We start from the raw sequence: 18,860 nt of genomic DNA, 5'->3' as shown, positions 1-18,860 counted from the left end.
TGGAAGGTCTAAATAAAGAATATTTACAGCCTGAAACTGTAAATAATGAACAGGTAAATGGCTGGAGAGACATGGGAACTGAAGAGATTTTTCTCAAGCTTGGCCTGGTAAATAAAAAGCAGTATTTGCCAGAAAGGTCCTATGAAATCAAAGGCATAAGTGGCCCAGAATTTCAAGTGGAGTTAGCTTTACAGAAAAGTAGACAGTGAGACTTTGGGGGAAACTAGATGATCCACTTTTATTCGGCAACAGCTTGGCCTTGCGGACAACAACAGGGACTGCAGTTGCTAGTAGTAAGCCTCAGGCTTCAGAAGGGTCATAGTTGCATAATTGCCAGACCCAATGGCCCACTGTCAATTCTCAACCAAAGGTACAGGGGGGAATGATATGTTTTCCTTGGATGCTTCCCCATCTGATAAAGGAATTAACACAGAGTCTTCTTGGGCAATCTCCTGTTCCAAGCTGGGAGGGGTAACAAAAGGGAAAGCATCGTATGCATTTACTCATGCAACACTATCCTAGGTGTTTTCCTCAGTCACTATTTAGTGCAGTCTGAAAAACCACATAGACAGGAATGCCTGCTTACACTTAATAAAACTGCAATAGGAAAACAGGCATACTACGTCTGTCAGGAACAATAGGTATTTTTACCTGAGAGAATCGGAGAAGGCTTCCACACCAAACTTGGATGGACTGTAGCCGCCTCCAAAGCATGCCATTCTTCCCAGAACACTGGACATGTTGACCACTCGACCTCTGGCTCTTTTCATGAGGGGAAACATTTGCAGGGTCACGTCAATCAAGCCGAGCAGGTTGACATTTAGCACCTTTGCAAAGTCATCCTTTGTCAAAAGCACATTGGGTCCTAATGGCATACAGATGCCTGCGTTATTCACCAAGCCCCAAAGTCCTGGATGATGAAAGGATATAGCTGTTTAGAGTTCTAATCATGACAGGTCTTAGCTGAAAACATAGGATAGGCAAAGTGTAAGGATAAGATGTCTGTCTGTCCGTCTGTCTCTCTCTCTGCTCTTTCTCTCCCTCCCACCTTGCAGTTCCTCCATTGCAAGGAAGGTCATAGTAGAGCAATGCAATGTAAACCATCAGATTCTGGAACCCTTTCCTCTGCAGGGAGCAATATCTCCCATGGCCACTAACATCGGCTACTAGAGGAAAGCAAAATATGTGCAGAACAGGGGTGGGGAGAAACAACAGAAGAGTTGCGAACACTTGCAAGCCCAGAAAATGAGAATGTAGAAATACAGTTTTTCATATGTTTTTCCCAACTTTAATAAGGTAGATTTTATTGTGTTAGCCATAGGCCATCACAATGCAGTCACATGTACAGAGTATACAAAAACAAGATTTTATGAACTATTTTATGAACTATGAAGAAAGGCAGAAAGGCAAAGTCCATGAAAGATACTGAAGCTCGGCCAAACAGAGCACTGAAAATCTTAGTGACTTGGTAGGGTTACCAGATGATCTGTTTTTAGAGGACATGTCCTTCTTCTTCTTCTTCTTCTTCTTCTTCTTCTTCGAAAAACTTTGAAAAACCTCTTTTTGAAAAACTGAAGAAACTGACCTCTTTTGGGGTGGAAAGGTTAGAGATATTTATGAACTGGAGGCCCCGCCTAGTAGATATATTTATGAACTGGAGGCCCCGCCTAGTATTTATGAACTGGAGGCCCCTGTGTGAGATCCACCTGGTTGTGCCAGATTATGAATGCAGTTGGGATAGGTGATCTACCAACTGGGACAGGGAAGGGATGTTGTTTCTGCCATCAGTTGGATTTTTTTAGATTGTATTATTTTATTGAGGATTAATTGAAGGAGTTTTATGGAAATTGTTGTAGTTTATCTTTTTGTAAGCCACCTTGGGCCAACTTTGTCGGGAGGGGAGGGGTATAAATTAAATAATAAATAAATATTCCTAGTTAGTAGCAATTATAGCAGCTTAAATAGTAGGAGTATTTAAAATGAGATTTTTCATAGCAATCCCTTGTTTGAAGTTGTCAGGAAATATATCCTTTTTTTTCTCTTTTCTTATTCTTTTCAAAATATGGTAACCCATTTTCAGGGTACTTCCACATGAATATTTTGGTCCTCCTCAGATATGAAAATGTATTTATTTCTGTTGCGTTCCCACATGGTATTGTGGTATATGTGACCTTTACTCTGTTTTGCTACGATTTTTCATAAATCTGATTTGCTATGACATTTTTAGAACTGAGGTAAATGCTATGTGGGTGGAGAAATGCAGGGAGGAGGGTTTTCTGGCCCCACCCCCATTGTTGTCAATTTCTCTGCCTTAGCCAGCATTTTCTTCCACATCACACTTTTTGGGGAGACTTATTGGTAATTGTTATATCTATAAAATTGTAATGCTATAGCCTACCGAGCTTTCTCGTGGTATGAGGAGGGTGGAGTGGCATGGGACTGGAGCAAGCTAATCAGAGGGAGACCTGCCATATGAATATGCAATCATCTGGTATAAAGATCTAATAAGAATCAGAAGCCTTCGATCAATTGAAGTAGACTCTAGTTTTTTCCAGAGACGAGCTCTGGAAGCAGAGTCAAATGCTGCTTTGGAGTCTACAAAGACAACATATAGGCCCATTATACACGGGGGGGATAGCGCACATTCGGGGTGGAATGGAGGCGACTAAAATCACCGATAACGCACAGCGCCGGCTACAACCGGCCGCAGATTCGGTGCATGCCGCCGAAAAAGCCACGTTAGCGAGACGCAGAAGAAAGCGCAGCTTCCGGGTGACCGGGGCGCAACCAGAAGCGGCGCCGGGGTTGCCGCGTGCATAATCGGTTACTCTGGGTTTTGCCGCCGTTGCATCCCGACCCGTGCATAAGTGGTTTGCTTCACTTCTTCCCCCTCTGCGTTTTCCATGTGACCCGAAATCGCCGTTTCGGCGGCCGTGCATAATGGGCCATAGTGAGGCGGGACTATCAGAGGTATATTTCTCTATTAGATGCTGGATAGTTAAACAATGATCCAAGGTGGATGCCCCTTCCCTAAATCCAGCTTGCTCCCTCACAATCAGCTTTTCCTGATCTAGCCAGATGGATAGTTTGTCTAAAGCAGGGTTAGTCAAACTGCGGCCCTCCATATGTCCATGGACTGGGAACACTAAGTAGACTAATTGGTCGATAATTTGTTGGGTCCTTCCGATTTCCTTTTTTATAGAGGGTCCTATAATTGCTCTTTCCCAACTCTTGGGGATCCATCCTGTTGTGTTGTTAAAGGAAAACAAGGCTGCGAAAAGTGGAGCCCACCAATCTTCATTGTTTTTAATTAATTCAGGAGTAATATCATCTAGTTCTGGGGCCTTTCTGCACCCCAGCTGCTGGATGATTGACTTTACTTTGCTGTAAGAGACTGGAGGCCACTCTGCTATACCCATTAATAAACATGGACTATAATGGCAATTTGGATCTTTATAGAGATTTTGAAAATATGCTACCCATGTATGTGGAGAAATATGGACGTCAATAGGAGATCTATTTCTGGAATCAGATGCTAGAGGTCAGTTTCCAGAAGAGAGTTATTTTTATCTTTTACAGATTGTATGAGGGTTTCCCACAATTCTTGATAAAGCTGTTCTAACTGAGAAGTAATATCAGGGCTCTCTCAGTCTCACCTCCCTCACAGGGAGTCTGTTGCGTGGAGAGGAAAGGAAAGGCGACTGTAAGCCACTTTGAGACTCCTTTGGGTAGAGAAAAGCAGCATATAAAAACTCTTCTTCTTTTTCATTATTCAATATGTGCACAATAGAACGACTGTTTGATTTGCCAGAGGGTTGTTTGCTTACTGCATCAATGGCAAACAAAGTTATAACCTAATCTAACTTTGAGAACAATTTGAAATGCCAAATAATGAAGGGAGACCTGACAACGATAGTACTTCGTAAGGACATAGCACTGGATCCATTCCAGCCTTGTGAGAGTAAATAGAGAAATATTGCAGTATTAGTTTCATAACCTTACTTCAGCCAGATGTTAAATGTCAATGTAAAACCAGATTACTAATACTACAAGCACTTCTCCTAAGCTTGTTCCCTCCCGGCATCCAAATGAACAGGGTTCAGAAATTTCACATAACTAGCAAGCCCATACATGGGAGACCCATCATGTGAAGGGTATTAAATTCTGGTAGATTTGTGGTAAAGTCTTAATATCCTGAAAGCTGGCAGAGTACCTAGTATGGCTGATAAGGTCAGCATGCTGAGTGCCTGTAGTCAGAAAACAACAAACAAAGAAAAGCATGTTCTCCAAGGTTGTACTTAACTAATATTTGTTCTTGTTGTTGTTAGGTGCAAAGTCAATGTCTGACCCATTGTGACCCCATGGACAATGATCCTCCAGGCCTTCCTGTCCTCTACCATTCCCTGGAGTCCATTTAAGCTCGCACTGACTGCTTCAGTGACTCCATCCAGCCGCCTCATTCTCCATCCAGCCACTTAATTAATATAGTAACTATTTATTAGTGAACTTTATTCTAGAGCAGAGTCTGTTTTTCTCACAGATGAAGAACTTGAGGTGGACATAGAGCTCCCAGAACCCTCAAAAGGTTCTTTAAAATAGAAGACTATTTTTACCTTTCTAGATAAAACTTTGACTGCCCTAGATTTGAAGCCTTCCCCAATGGAGGAACAGGAAGAGGGTCCCAGCATGACAAAATACCCAAGAGGGAAGTCAGAGTTTTTCCCATAGTGTGGACAAGCAAAATGATTCAGATCCTGTGAGACAAGGACAAGCATCTCCTAGAGTGTGCCAATATTATTCTCTAAGGAGTCTCCTTTGCAGCTAATGTAACTATAGATTCTGCCTTCTTTAAAATCAGATATTTTTGAAAAATCAACAAAAAAGGGTGCAGTTGTCTGCATCATGAACCTCAAGAATGTGGGAATTGATCTACTCCTCCTTAAACAGAAGGATGCAAAGGGCATGAAGCATTTTTTTGCTGGACTTTAAGGCCAGTCCACAGACGCTGATGCAACAATAGCAGGATTGCATCAGCCTTACAGATGGGCATAAATAGTTTCCTTCCTAATACAATGATATAGCTTTTTCTGACGCACATGAGAATACACTCTGATTACAGAACTTAATGATAGCGAAAGTATGTATGGGGATACCCTGTTGGCAATATGGGCAATTTCACCCTTGAATTTTTTCAAAAGAAGTCTCTTATTTTTACAGAGTGGTGACTTTAGGGGCATAACATAGGAATTGGTCTCCAAAAAGGATATAATTTATACATATTGGTTGGAGCCATAAGTTACAGTAAGTCACCACTTATTTTTTGAATTATTTACATATTAGACTCTTCTTTTAATTATGCTCATTCTGATATTCTTCAATATTTATTTATCTTTCAGGTCCCCACTCAACCATTCAGCTACACATTATAGAGAGTGTTATATAGTGTATTATTATAATTTTGACCACTGAGGAAGACCCGGAAGTGTCGAAAGCGCTTGGTGACTTAAAACAGCTCTGGGGAGGGACTGCAGCCGGGGAAGCCTCGTTGGGTGAATGAAGGCTCGCCGGTTCATTACTCTCCACTCGCTCCGAGAAAAAAAAAAGGTGATCGCTTCACTGGAAGATCAGAGGATAGAGCCAGGGGGAGGGACTTTGCTGAAACCGCAACAATGGTAACGCACAGAACTTTTCTGCTAGCGTTGCAGATTGGTTGCAAGAGTGTAGCACTTTCCGGAGGGTGAATCCACTTTTTGGGATTTCCCTGAAAGCGCTAAAATGAAGCACTTTTTGCAGTTCGGTTTCAGGAGTGTGGCAGATTGTCTACGATGTTGTGCATAACCGCATTTTTGTAGCGATTACAATTTGCCACACTCCTGGTACAAAGAATCTGTGCGGAATGGCCCTCAGTACTTGACCCATTTCATTCTGGTTTCCAATTTGGCCATGGGGTGGAAATGGCATTGGTTGCCTTGACAGATAATCTCCAAAGACATCAATATGCATATGACACCCAGTGCTACATGTTAATGAGCAGCCAGCTGAATACACTGAATCCTTGGCCAGGTGTCTGGGAGCTGTGGCAAAATGGCTCAGCAAAGCTGGCTGAAAGTTAACCACTTCAAGATGGAGATCCTGTGGCTGGGTAGGAAGGGTCCAGAAGAGCAAGCACCCTTCTGTTGTCCTGATAGGGTGCAGTTGGTAGCTGCACAGACTGTCAAGAATCTGGAAGTGCTCCTTGATGCCTCCCTTACCATGGAGGCACAAGTCACAAAGGCAGCTCTACACCAAGCAAAGTTACTAGCACCGTACCTGGCACCGGAACACCTAGCCACAGTGATCCATGACATGGTTACGTCCAGTCAAGACTACTGTAACTCACGCTTTGTGGACCTTGCCTTAACCAAGATCTGGAAATTACAGATGGTCCAGAATGCAGCTGCCTGGGTCCTTAAGAACACCCTGTGGTGAGTGTATATTTGATCAATCCTCTGGTAGCTGTACTGGTTGCCAGGACAGAAAGACAGCTGTACTGGTTGCCAGTACAGATAGAAATATTTCCTATCTAGAAGGGCTGATGACCCATTTCTGGCAAATCCTGGATAATTGCTTGTGCCTGGGGATAGTGGTAAGGGAAAAGACAAAGACCAAATCTTGGATTAGATTTGGTGTTGAAAGAGAGTGGCCAGTTCCCCTTACAAGACAATGTGCTTGGCTGGCTGGAGGGGAGTCTTGAGTGGGGTGCCTTTGTCTCTCTGTACTTGCCAGGTGTGCTGACAAACTCCTCTTTTGTTTGCAAGCAAGTAGGTTGGGGGAAGCCTAACTCCAAGTCCTTCTTCAGAGCCAGAAGTGGGTTTTAGTTGCTCTCCCATTATGCTTTGCAAGGCTTGACCTGGCTTTTCTCTCTCTGGTGCCAGGGTCTGCTCAGGAGTGTCAGGAAGGGTTGACACGGGTGTGGCAGCCTTTGATGGAGGGGTGACAGCCCACATAACACAGGCTGCCTGATCTTGTTAGGATTTTTAAACAATTTGTTCTCTGCCCCAAGATCATTAATGGAGAGGGGCAGCCTAAAAATCTCATTGGATGGATGGATGGATGGATGGATGGATAAAGCAGGCAGGGATGGATCCCTACCCACTTCTATAAGTTTCATGATCTTCCTTTGATGTTAGTAGCCTCATCCTCTGTTTAAGGATTCATGGGATGTGTAGCACCAGTGATATGCCCCAGGTATGCCCTTCGATGTGCAAGAAGGAAATGCTGCTGCTATTAATTCCCTTTGAGGGATTCATTTTGGGTAACACCAGAGCCAGTTTAAGGATTCACGTTGTCCTTAGCAGAGGACAACGGACATTGTTATTTCTGCTGCAGGACGCGCAAGCACAATGCCCCAATATCTTAGGGTGCCTTCATACTTCTGATGGCCTGCATGCATACGCAATGAGCACTGCGCACGCTCAGTTACTAACAAAGCATGTATGTCTCCTCTTTTTCACTCTTGCAGCCCTCAAGCTGCATACATATGAAGACTCCCTAACAATCACAGAGCGAAGGCCTCCTAACTGTGAAGCACCACAGGGCCCCTGTGGTACAAGTGCTACATGGATCAACCACTTCTTAGTACTTGCAAAGTGTAAAGCTCTGCAGGGGGCCTAAGTCCCTCAGGTGTGTGGGTCCCAGACCGCAAAGGGCCTTAAAGGTCAAAACCAGAACCTTGAACCTAATAACAACCACTTTCATTTTTATCCAAGACTGGTTCGTTTTGAGAATTTCTGAAAGGGAATAACCCTGGTATATACTGGTTATTACCCTTCTCATCCCTCTAACGTAGGATCCCAGCCCACAATTTGGGAAAGATTGTCCTAAATAGTCCTGCCTTTCATAACCTCCAAATTTTCAATGGACATATTCAGGAAAGCCATTCCACAATGGGAGGGTTACAACAGAAAATGCTTAGGAAATGACCTAGAGCAGTCCATACCCATCAACCCCCAGACCACCCCAACACCAGAGAGTGCTGGAGCAAGCCTATGCCACTCCAGCATCTTGACCCCCTAAACCAGAAACACGGCCTGAGCTGGCCTATGCCACTTTATCATCCCCTTGTCTACCTCAATGCCAGAAACATGGTTGGAGCAAGTCTATGCGGTTCCGTCGCCTAATGTCCCCCTGAGATTTTCTGGAATCCACTTGCTACCACATGCAACAAGCCTAAATTGGCAAGGATTTATATGGCCAGAGCCCCTCCCCTTCCCACCCCCTCCAGGCCCATCATTGGCCATGGGGAGGGGGGGGACAAGCTGATATGACCATATATGGTCATATTTCACAATAATTTTTTTAAGTATATAAAATTAATTAACTCTGACCCAATCAGACAAAGCCTTCCAGGACTGCCAGGAAACCCCAGGGTTTCATGAAATCCTGGTTGAGAAAGCCCAGTCCACAGTTTAGGCCTCAAAGTATGAGTAATGGTCCCAGAACAGTCATATTATCTCTATGGAGAAAATGCAAATCTCAGTGGTTATATTTCATAGAAACCAAATTAGAGAGACACTGTACCTTTGTCCCCCACGCATCCTTTTGCCCACTCAGCCGCTGCAGCAACACTCTCTGTGCAGGTCACATCCAGGATTCTGGTCTTCAAGCGGTCGGATGTGGCCTTCTCCAGCTCCTCAGCCCCCTTCTGGGTGAGACATCCTGCTAGGACCCTCATGCCCTTGAGATCCAGCTGTCTGGCAAGCAGGTTCCCAAAGCCAGAGTCACAGCCCGTGATGAAAACATATTTCTCCGTCAGGTTCTCCACCATCTGTCTCTCCCGGTACCATCGGCGAAAGTAGTAAAGGACCAGCAACGCAGCCAGGTAGAACCACATGGCTAAAAACGGAATAGGAAACAGAGAATGTTTGAGGGAGCTTACAAATACATTGCCAATTTTTCTCCTGGCCCTACTTTGATCCTAGCCAATATTAGGGAATCGAGCAATCCCTCATTGCGTCATTTCCATGCTAGAAATATTTTCTCCTGCTAAACAGCAGGAGAATGGCAAGGAGAGGAGTTTGGGGACTGTCACCTAGCAGAGAAGATTGTTGGTGGGTATTGTCCGGATTCCCTACCCCTGACTCGTGCAGGGTCCTCAGACACAGAGCAACCCAACCCCCAGCTCCCTCCATGGAGAGTGAGTGAAAACATTGCCTGGAGGAAGAGGAAAACAAACAGGCTGAAGGGACAGACTACTCTGCAACAGAGAGGGCTAATGACACTGAGTGCCTACCACAGTTGAGGAAGGGGAAAGTCCAAGCTGTCCCTTGAGGGAGCAAAGAAGCAATGGGAGACGGGGCTGCTGGAAACCACAGAGAGAAAGAGAGAGAGAGAGAGAGGAGCATCTGAGCCAATTGTGGTGGAGGATAAAAGGCTGCAAGGACATCTATCCTGAGTATTGTGGGTGTCCAATGGAATGAAAAGAGCAGCCTGAGCCATGATTCCTGTGGAAACACACAAGGACCCAACAGATTTGGTGGCCATATGGGAAGGCCCTTCAGCTATCTGTAGGGAGGGTGTTTGATGACTTCAGATGGTTCACACTAGCCAAAGTCGATAGTTTGCTAATGTCAGCGAGGCTAACAATATGCCCATTGGATCCATGTCTTTCTTGTCTTCTTAAAACGAGTGACAAGAGGATAGGAGGCCCTCTTTGGGAAGCAATCAACCTTTCCCTGATCAGTGGGGAATTCCAGAGTAGGCTAAAGGAGGCAGTGGTTCAGCCTCTACTGAAAAGACAATTATTGGACTCCTAGGACCTAGAATCATAGAGTTGGAAAGGGCCACACAGGCCATCTAGTCCAACCCGCTGCTCAACGCAGGATCTAACTAACTACCACCCTGACTCACACTTGGCATTTCTAGTAAAGGTGGTAGAAAGGGCAGCCATGAACCAACTCCTACAGGAAGAAAAGGAACTGACAACTTCTATTACAAAGATCTTTAATGGTAAGAGTAACATACAGCCAAAACAAGCCCTAGGAAAATTGTTCATTTTCAAGAATGTCATTGTCAGTAGCTCGGTGTTATATGCAATACAAAAACATGCCATTAACACTACAGCAAAAGCAGAGATCAGAAATTCAACAAAGACTTATAATGTTACATACCTTGTGTGTTTCAATGTCTCTTATGTTACTGTCACAAATAATATTTCACCTGTAAAATTAAGCATTCCACAAAGATCTGAATAAAAATACAAAATGAAAAGCGAAAGAACAGAAAACCAACAGCTCACAAATAAAACTTACCTACGGATATCAAACCACTCTGTGGGTTCTCTAATTTAAATGCAGCCCCTGGGAATCATCATAGAATCATAGAGTTGGAAGGGGCCATACAGGCCATCTAGTCTAACCCCCTGCTCAACGCAGGATCAGCCCAAAGCATCCTAAAGCAATCATGTGGTAACACCTACACTATTGTTCTAAAGAGATCAGGAATAATCCATAGCTAAATGCAGGGTCACTGTAACTTGACTCTAAAACCTCAAAGAGAACCCGCCTCATCATGAAACTCTGTTTGTGATTGACTAGCCTAACCACCATCCAGAAACATGTACAACAAATTATTAAAAAATTAGACAAACCCTAACTGCTGTTCAGTCCATGTGGCATAAGGGTATCCATGCTAAAAATCTATTCTGCCTGACAGCGTAGTAATCTTTTCATAATGTCTGTCTTGCCAAGAGCAGATTCAGAGAAATGGTCCAAACCACTTAATCACAGCTGGTCCATGGAATGATCTGAGCTGGTCCCCCATCCTCCCAGACCAAAATAGTTTTTAATTTTTCTAAACATTCCCCAGGCTTTTGGTTTGGGCCAATGTACATCAAGACAGCATAGCAAAACACCATCTGGGCCCCCCTATATATACCTCCCCCTGGGATAAACCAAGACACTATGATTATTCTAGTTCTCTGTATGTCATACAGCTGTATGTCTCTTTAAAAATGTCTTGAAATGTTTTTAATAATTTTAACAGCTGTTTATAATATATTTATTGTATTGTTTTATCTTATATTAGAAGCCGCCCCAAGCCAGCAATACCAGGAGTGGTGGGATATGCATTCCAAAGAATCTTTAACCCCTCCTGTGGAGCGGATAAAATAAAGCGGTAAGGGAAACTGGGGAGGATTTAGGGCAGGCCCTGTCCGGGATAAAAACTTGGAGGAGCTTCACAGCTCCTGATTCGCCCCTCCGAGTGGCACTCAAGGGCCAAGCAGCCAATGGGGAGCTGTGCTTTGGGCGGCTCCGCATTGGCTGCTTGGCCTGGCCTTGCTTCGGCCACCAGGGGACTCACCGCACAGACAGAACAGACCTCTGAGCCGGTGAGTCCTCCCACCGACCTCTCCTCCCCGTTGGGAAACGAGCAGGGATGCCGTGTCGAAGACGCGGCGTCCCTGTTCCTTTCCAGCCCCCCGCAGTCACGCACCCACCTAACCCCAACTAACCCCCCCCCTCGATCCTTCCGTGCCGCTGCCGCCACTTCCAGCCCACAAAACACACACACGCACCCACCAACCGGTGACTACACCCCTCGATCCCCCAAACCCTTTCTGCACGATGATCCAACGCCCACCGGCTGCCTCTAAAACCACCGCCCTACTGGCCCTTCCCACCCCCACTCTGACCATCCCTTTCCCCAGCCCCTCGCCGCTACCCTACTTACCTTTCCGCCCAGAGCTCCGGTGAGGTAGGCAGGGGAGCACACACCAGATCGCGCCAGGCTGGACGTGTGGCCAGCGGCCTTCTCCCGGCCCGAGAACAGCATTGCCGTGTCACATACGCGGCGAGGCTGTCCCCGGGGCCGGGAGAATGCCCCAGATCACGGGCGGCTGCCTGCGCCGTGCCAGGCCCCGGTAAGCCTTCAACCTGTGAACACTTCCCCAGGGAGGGGTGCCTATCGCCCATTTTATTTCCACATAAAATGGGCTTTAGTTCTAGTAAATTAAATAAAGAGAGAGAGAGAAAGAGAGAGGGGGGGATATGCTGGTAGGGCCTATCACAGCTGGGGAAGGGGAAAAAGCCCAGGCTATCAGGAGCTGGGGCCAAGTCCCTGAGCAAGTACCATGCCCTCTCCACTTGGAAGACAGAAGGCACCTGATGATGACCCTTAAGGTAGGGGAGTGGTGAAGGGAGAGGAGAATAAAAGGAGAGACCTCAAGAGGGGGTTTCTGGAAAGCAGAGGGGGGTAAGCAGGGTGTCCAGGCATTTGAGCCAATTGTGTTACAAGCTAAAAGGCTTCAAGGATATCCATCCAGAGTGTCTGGGATTGCCTAATGGGACAAAAGGGGCAGCCTGAGCCATGACTCCAGTGGAAACACCCAAGGGCCCAACAGGTAGACAGCTTCCCAGTTTCCATACAACTGTTCCAAATCACACTGATGTTCATTGCTATGGAGTGACCAGGGCAGCTGCACAGCATTGGAGGGAAACAAAAATTGCAAGGAGGACAATTATCAAAATAGAAACAAGAGGAAACCCAGGTGTCAGAAAGTGGTATCCTTACTGAGATCGGCTGTCCCCAAACTCCAACATCCACAGGCTCTACCCCAAAACTAATCCCAGCCAGGCAGCTGAGCAAGATGACCAACGTCGCTGGGGCTGGCAGTCCCTTGAAGAATGGGAGTGTCAGAGACTCCCCTGAAAGATATGCCAAAACATCATTTTCAGTGCTGTAACCAGGAGCCCTGTCACCCAATCATGGGATACTCTAGCATTTCCTCAAAACTCTATGGTAAACTGCTGGCGCACCACAATACAGTAATGTTACACAGCTGGGAATGATACTGCTGGACACTGTTCCTGTCTTCACATGTTTTTGAATCATGAACACTCCAGATCTTGGATATTCCAACAGTTTACAAGGGTAAAAACATTTCACACTGCCATGCCAGTAGGTTTTCTATCTAGGATTAATGTCCGATCAGTTTTCCCAATTCCATCAAGTTTCTGACATTCCTCATAAAGCCACCACAAAGCACTTCAGCTCCTCCACTCCGACTCAGAGGCTTCTAGCATTGCCATATAAACCTCTCCACCTTTTTCCCATCTTCAATACTACTTACCCCCTTCAGTCCTTTGGTCTCCTCCTGTGACCCTCATCTATCACTTCATTCTTATTCTCAAGTTCTAAGCTCTATCCAATATTATCCCAACCATTCATTACATCCCATTAGGAATGAGCTGCCTCAAACCACAGGTTCCCTTGTTCCATCAGCTATCCGAAATAATTTCATTCAAAAACCACTCTGCTGTTGCGTCGTTTAACATTAATACTACCTTTGAGCCTCTGGGAGTTGAGATCCTGAATACTCCTTCTGAAATCAGGTTATGCTATATATCTTCACTCTCTCCCACGCTACCTATCAGCCTTTCCAAGAAGTATTACACAAGCATTACACAAGCAAATCACTACGGGGTCAAAATGCCTATCACAAAATGCCTATCTCTATATTCCTGTTAATCTTCTCATTGCCAAAAGTGGCCTCCCCTACAAAACCACAAGGTTATCCGTACTGCAAGAGGATACTGGTTCATCCTACTCGGAAAGGGTCCATTCTAAGGAATTATTTCCTTAGAATTATTGGCTTTATGCTCTCCTCTGTCAGTCTCCATGACAGCAGAGGAGCTATCTGGAGGGCAGCAAGAGCTTTTTAGTCTGTCCCTCTAGTCTGTCCACATACCTCTTTGTCTCTCTTAGCTTTTCCAGAACATCAGGAAAGAACAAATCTGCTCCCTGAGAGCCAGGAACCTTTGCTCCCTGAGAGCCAGTATCTAGATATATATAAAAAATAAATAAATAAGAGGTCACCTTTCCTCCAGTCAGTCAATAATCATACATGTAGCAGTTTTTGCAATCCTTTGGATAGCTGACCTCTCTGGCGGTCTGCCTTCTTGATTGCTGTTCAAAGCTGCTAAGGTTTAAGGTTGTTTGGTTGGATCTTGACTGTGAAATTTTTTTAATCCTGATATCTAGCCTATATCGTTGTACTTGTAGTTTAAACCCATGTCCTTTCCTCTGCAGCCAACAGAAACAGTATCCTGCCCTCCTCCAAATGACAACCTTTCAAATAATTAAAGAGGGCTATCATGTCCCCTCTCAACCTCCTTTTCTCCAGGCTGAACATTCCCAAGTCCCTCAGCCTATTTTCATAGGGCTTGGTCCCTTGGCCCCAGATCATCCTCGTTGCTCTCCTCTGTACCCTTTCAATTTTATCTATGTCTTTCTTGAAGTGAGGCCTCCAGAACTACACACAGTACTCCAGGTGTGGTCTGACCAGTGCCGTATACAATGGGACTATGACATCTTGTGATTTTGATGTGATGCCCCTGTTGATACAGCCCAAAATGGCATTTGCCTTTTTTACCGCTGCATCACACTGCCTGCTCATGTTTAGTTTACAATCCACAAGTACCTCAAGGTCTCGTTCACACAAAGTGCTACCTAGAAGCGTATCCCCCATCCAGTAGGCATGCTTTTCATTTTTCTGACCCAGATGCAGAACTTTACACTTATCTTTATTAAATTGCATCTTGTTCTCATTTGCCCATTTTCCCATTGTATTCAGATCTTGTTGAACTCTGTCTCTATCTTCTGGAGTATTTGCCAGTCCTCCCAATCTGGTGTCATCTGCAAACTTGATGAGTAGTCCCTCCACCCCTTCATCTAGATCATTAATAAATATATTAGAAAGTACCAGATCGAGCACCGGGCCCTGAGGTACCCCGCTACTCACCTCCCTCCAGTCTGATGAAACACCATTGACAACAACTCTTTGAGTGCGGTTCTCCAATCAATTCCCTATCCACCTAACCATCCAAAAATCCAGATTGCAGTCCTTCAATTTATCCATCAGAACATCATGGGGAACCTTATCAAAAGCTTTACTAAAATCCAACATAAACCGAATTTCCACAATCAGCAAACCTGTTACTTGGTCAAAAAAGGAAACCAGGTTGGTCTGACAGGACCTGTTGGAGACATTGTTCTACATTGAATATAGTCTGTTGAAAAACTATGTTGCAATGCTTTCTGCATGGAACAGTTCATAGTCCTTCCCCCTGTAGTTTCTCAGTGACATGCTTTCACCCTGCAGAGAAAAATCAGTTTTGTGGAGTAAATTTACTCTCCTGTGCAGAGATCAGAAAAACCACAATGTATTTAGTGAGTTGTATTTAGTGTAGGGGCCTGCCACCTCCAATCTTCAATAGCCTGTTTGGCCAAAAATGATAAGCCAGGATCCCACTTCCCCAAGATCCTGCTATAGAAGGAAAGTCCAGCTTATTGAACCCTCATGGTGCCTGGGGCTATGCCCTTGGTCTGCAGGTTTGCCAAGTAACGCAATAAAACTGATTCTCTCATGGGCCATCAAGACTTGTGCCCGCATGCCCTGGCAAAAGACTGGAATCCCCAGGCCACCGCTTTGTAGGCCCACTGAGTGGAACCAGCCATGGATCCTAGGACTGCCTGTAGAATCAGTCTTCGCTAAGACCCCATAGGTCAGTCGGGAATTCCTCCGGCTCTTCCTGTGCTGGCGAAATCTGGTGGTCTGTGAACGAGATCTCATTCTGCTTGCCTGGCAAGTGTTGTGCAGAGAACTTAATATTATTCTGCAGGCAGGTGAGAACTAATCGGTGTACCAAACGCATGACCCTCTCGGACCTGGAGCTCTGTCTGTTGACAATCTGCACCATTGCCAGATTATCACACCGAAGAGCACCGTCCTGTTGGCAAAATCGTCCTGCCACAGGACCACTGCCAACAGGATAGGGAACAATTCTAAAAATGTCAGGTCCCGCAGGACCTTGGGTGTCCATGTCTCTGGCCATGCCTTGGCACACCACTGGTTCCGATAAATGATGCCAAAACCTAAACTACCAGTGGCATCGGAGTGAACCTGAAGGCCCACCATCAATGGAGTCTGCCATATGGCAACGCCATTAAACCGCTCCAGAAACAGTTTCCATACCCTGAGGTCATCTTTCATGCCCTTGGTGAGCCTGATGTGGTGGCCCAGGGCCCTGATTCCTGTTATGGCTTGATCTAATCAGGCACAGAACACCCTGCCCAGGGAAAGTACCCAGCAGGCAAAGTTCAAATGCCCTAGCAAGGTTTGCAGCTCCTTTAATGTGACCTTGTGCCTACCTAGGGCTGAATCTAAAATCCCATGCAATTTTTTAAGCTTCTCCCCTGGTAGGCTGGACGAACCCTGTTCTGAATCCAGCAATATGCCCAAGAAAGTCAGCCTTGTGGCTGGCCCTTCCTTTTTTTCCGGGGCCAAAGGAGCCCCGAACTTACCTGCCACCTTTTGAAATTCTGCCAACCTTTGGGCACACAAATCAGAGTTTGCAGGTCCGCAAAAAGAAAATCATCCAAATAGTGGGTCAGTTCTTTAAACTGGCCTGACTGCCCCACTGCCCATTCCAAGAAGGAACTAAATGCAAATTGAAGTCAGCAGGGTGGACCGGCAGAGGGCAAAAAGCCGATTGTACATCGCATTTCACCATGAGAGCGCTTCCTCCGCAAGACCTGACTATGTCCATGGCCCTGTCAAAGGACGCGTATCGCACCATGCATAGTTCCAGGGCAATACCATACTTAACGGATGACCCCCTAGGGTAGGTAAGATGGTGGATGAGTCGAAATTGGTTGGCTGCCTTTTTTGGCGCCACCCCTAGCGGAGAAACCTGTAAATTTGGTAGAGGAGGCTGCGTGAAAGGCCCAGCAATACAACCTGCCGCCCTCTCCTTGTCTATTTTTTCCCGAACAATCCAAGGGGCGTCCCTCGCTGACTTCAAGTTGCGGCAAGACGTGGCCACCTTCTCCCTGTGGAAGGGGATCCGAAAACCCTCTGTAAACCCAGCCAAAAGGTATGCTGGGTATACCCTTTCCAGGCTAGGGTACCTGGAAAGCACCGTCTTTATCGCTTCCACCTTGACTGGCGACCGTGCCAAGGACAGCAAGTCTGCCGGGGTGGGTTCAAGCAGACTTGGCGCTGGAAGAAGGGCCGCTCTATCACGGTCCTCCATCCTTCATGCTGGAAGACTGGGGCCCTCGAAAGGGCTTCTGACTCTTGTTACAAGCCAGAGCGGTGTGCCCGCCTCCACACTGCTCACATGTATGGCTGTAACGGCAGGGCTGCCTTTTACAATTCTTGCAATTATAGTCCCAGCAGGGCAGAAGAACTTCGCCGACTAGGCACACTCCTCCGTTCTCTTTCCTTGTGCAGGCGGACACTGGGCTCCACCTTCACCAGCCAAGTGTCGTGGTGCTTTAAGTCCCACCTGGCTGACGCATTATAGGAGATGAGCTCCCTGAAGTCATGGTCGTAATCTAGTGCGGCCTCATCACCCGCATGCTCCCTGGCTTCTAAAACAAGTGCCAGCCTCTTTCGGGATATGCAACCACCACTAGCGCCATGAACTCCACAAACCCCTGTAACCAATTATTAAAAGACCGCTCACATTTAGGGACCTCTGTGCTCTTCTTATCCCTCTTTTTGCCTGTGTCGCCCCCCCCCCCCACTTTCCCAGGCACATGAAAGCAAACATATCCATGAACTAGCCCTCTAGGGCTCGCTCCTGCAATTTTTTTAGGGAGATGAATCCCTAGAGGGGCATCAGCATTTGTATAATTGGCTGGTGGCTCTTTCCTGGAGCCAACTACCCTGTCTGCTTCAAGCAATCTCTTGGCCTCACACATACATTTGTGCAGCCATGCAGGAAGGCCTGGCACAAACATGCCTTCCAGCCAGTAACGCCCATCTCTATGTGCTTCTTCAGACTCATCCCCGGATGGAGACTCACCCGAAGAAGATGAGCTATGCCTATTGCCTCGTCTCTTGTGGCTAGGCTTCCTGTGCTTCTTCTTACGCTGTGACCAAGATAGTTCACTGCTCTCAGATCTAGAACTTAAAGTGTTGGAACTGGAAGGGCTGGATACCGCCCGACATTGCCGCCTGGCACCCTCTACAGATAATTGAGCAACTGCCTGTGTGTAGCCTTGCCAGTATGCTGAAGAGGACTCCCCTCTTCATGGGAGGTGGTGGACCTTCCTTCCTCCCTAGACTCACTCGAACTACTGCTATCCAGGATCCTGTGAGGAGACTGTCTCCTAGTCCACTGCCTTCTCCTTGAGTAACTCCTGGGTGCAACAGCCTGGTCAGGCCTCTGCCTTCTGCCTTTGGATGAACCATGCCGGGATGGCCTCTGAGGAGTCAGAGTGGCAGGTCGCCTCTTCCAAGACCTCCCCCACTGTGAAGGCCCAGGCTCCGGCCCTTGCACCTCACCCTCATTGGATGAAGAAGCAGATGGCTTCTGAGGCTGGGAGGGGGATCCCCTTTTTCCCTGGCCTGCCCGCTGCCTGTCCCGTGATTGCCCCGTCCTTCAGCTGGGCCCAGCCTCGGCCTGGCCCCTTGTCTGGGCCTCTGGTGTCAGGGAGCATGCTCTCCCCCCGACCCAATGGCCAAGGCCCATTTGGCCCACATACCCTTTGCGATGGCCCTAATGGCCCTTTGCCCACCCCCACCTTGGGCTGACTGGGCCTGGGGATCCGATCCTCCCCCCGACCCTTCCCTGGAGTAGCCAACCCCCCGCTGCCACTTCCCAGGGGCCATCCTCATGCTGCCCTCTGGAAAATACCCCCGGCTTCAGAGCCTTAATGGGGCTCTTTAAAACATCGCAGCTGCCTGAAGGCCACAAGGCAAGCCACGAGCCGCTTCCTTTCTCCCCTTCAAGCCACGTGTGCTCTGCTGCCGGCGAGCCGACCGCTCGCTGCAGGCCAAAAGGGAGGGAAAGAGGGCGACGCCACCCATGCCT

At 46.8% G+C, this 18,860-nt stretch overlaps 1 protein-coding gene across 9 annotated transcripts in view; it reads right to left on the bottom strand.

Moving 5' to 3' along the window:
- The window catches only part of LOC143833264 (retinol dehydrogenase 16-like), a 45,108-nt gene that overhangs the window by 9,427 nt on the left and 16,821 nt on the right, over positions 1-18,860 (bottom strand). Inside the window, exons 1-4 of one of the 9 annotated variants that reach the window (XM_077328868.1) lie at positions 14,971-14,989; positions 10,149-10,197; positions 8,560-8,874; positions 652-910 (exon numbers count right to left, since the gene is read on the bottom strand). In XM_077328868.1, coding sequence (XP_077184983.1) covers positions 652-910; positions 8,560-8,872 — 572 coding nt within the window. In that variant the 5' untranslated portion in view covers positions 8,873-8,874; positions 10,149-10,197; positions 14,971-14,989. The other 8 variants (XM_077328865.1, XM_077328862.1, XM_077328863.1 and 5 more) reach the window with 8 other exon arrangements.

This window comes from Paroedura picta, chromosome 3, assembly GCF_049243985.1.
Source record: "Paroedura picta isolate Pp20150507F chromosome 3, Ppicta_v3.0, whole genome shotgun sequence".
NCBI lineage: Eukaryota > Metazoa > Chordata > Lepidosauria > Squamata > Gekkonidae > Paroedura > Paroedura picta.
This window is presented reverse-complemented; position numbering and strand designations above follow the sequence as displayed.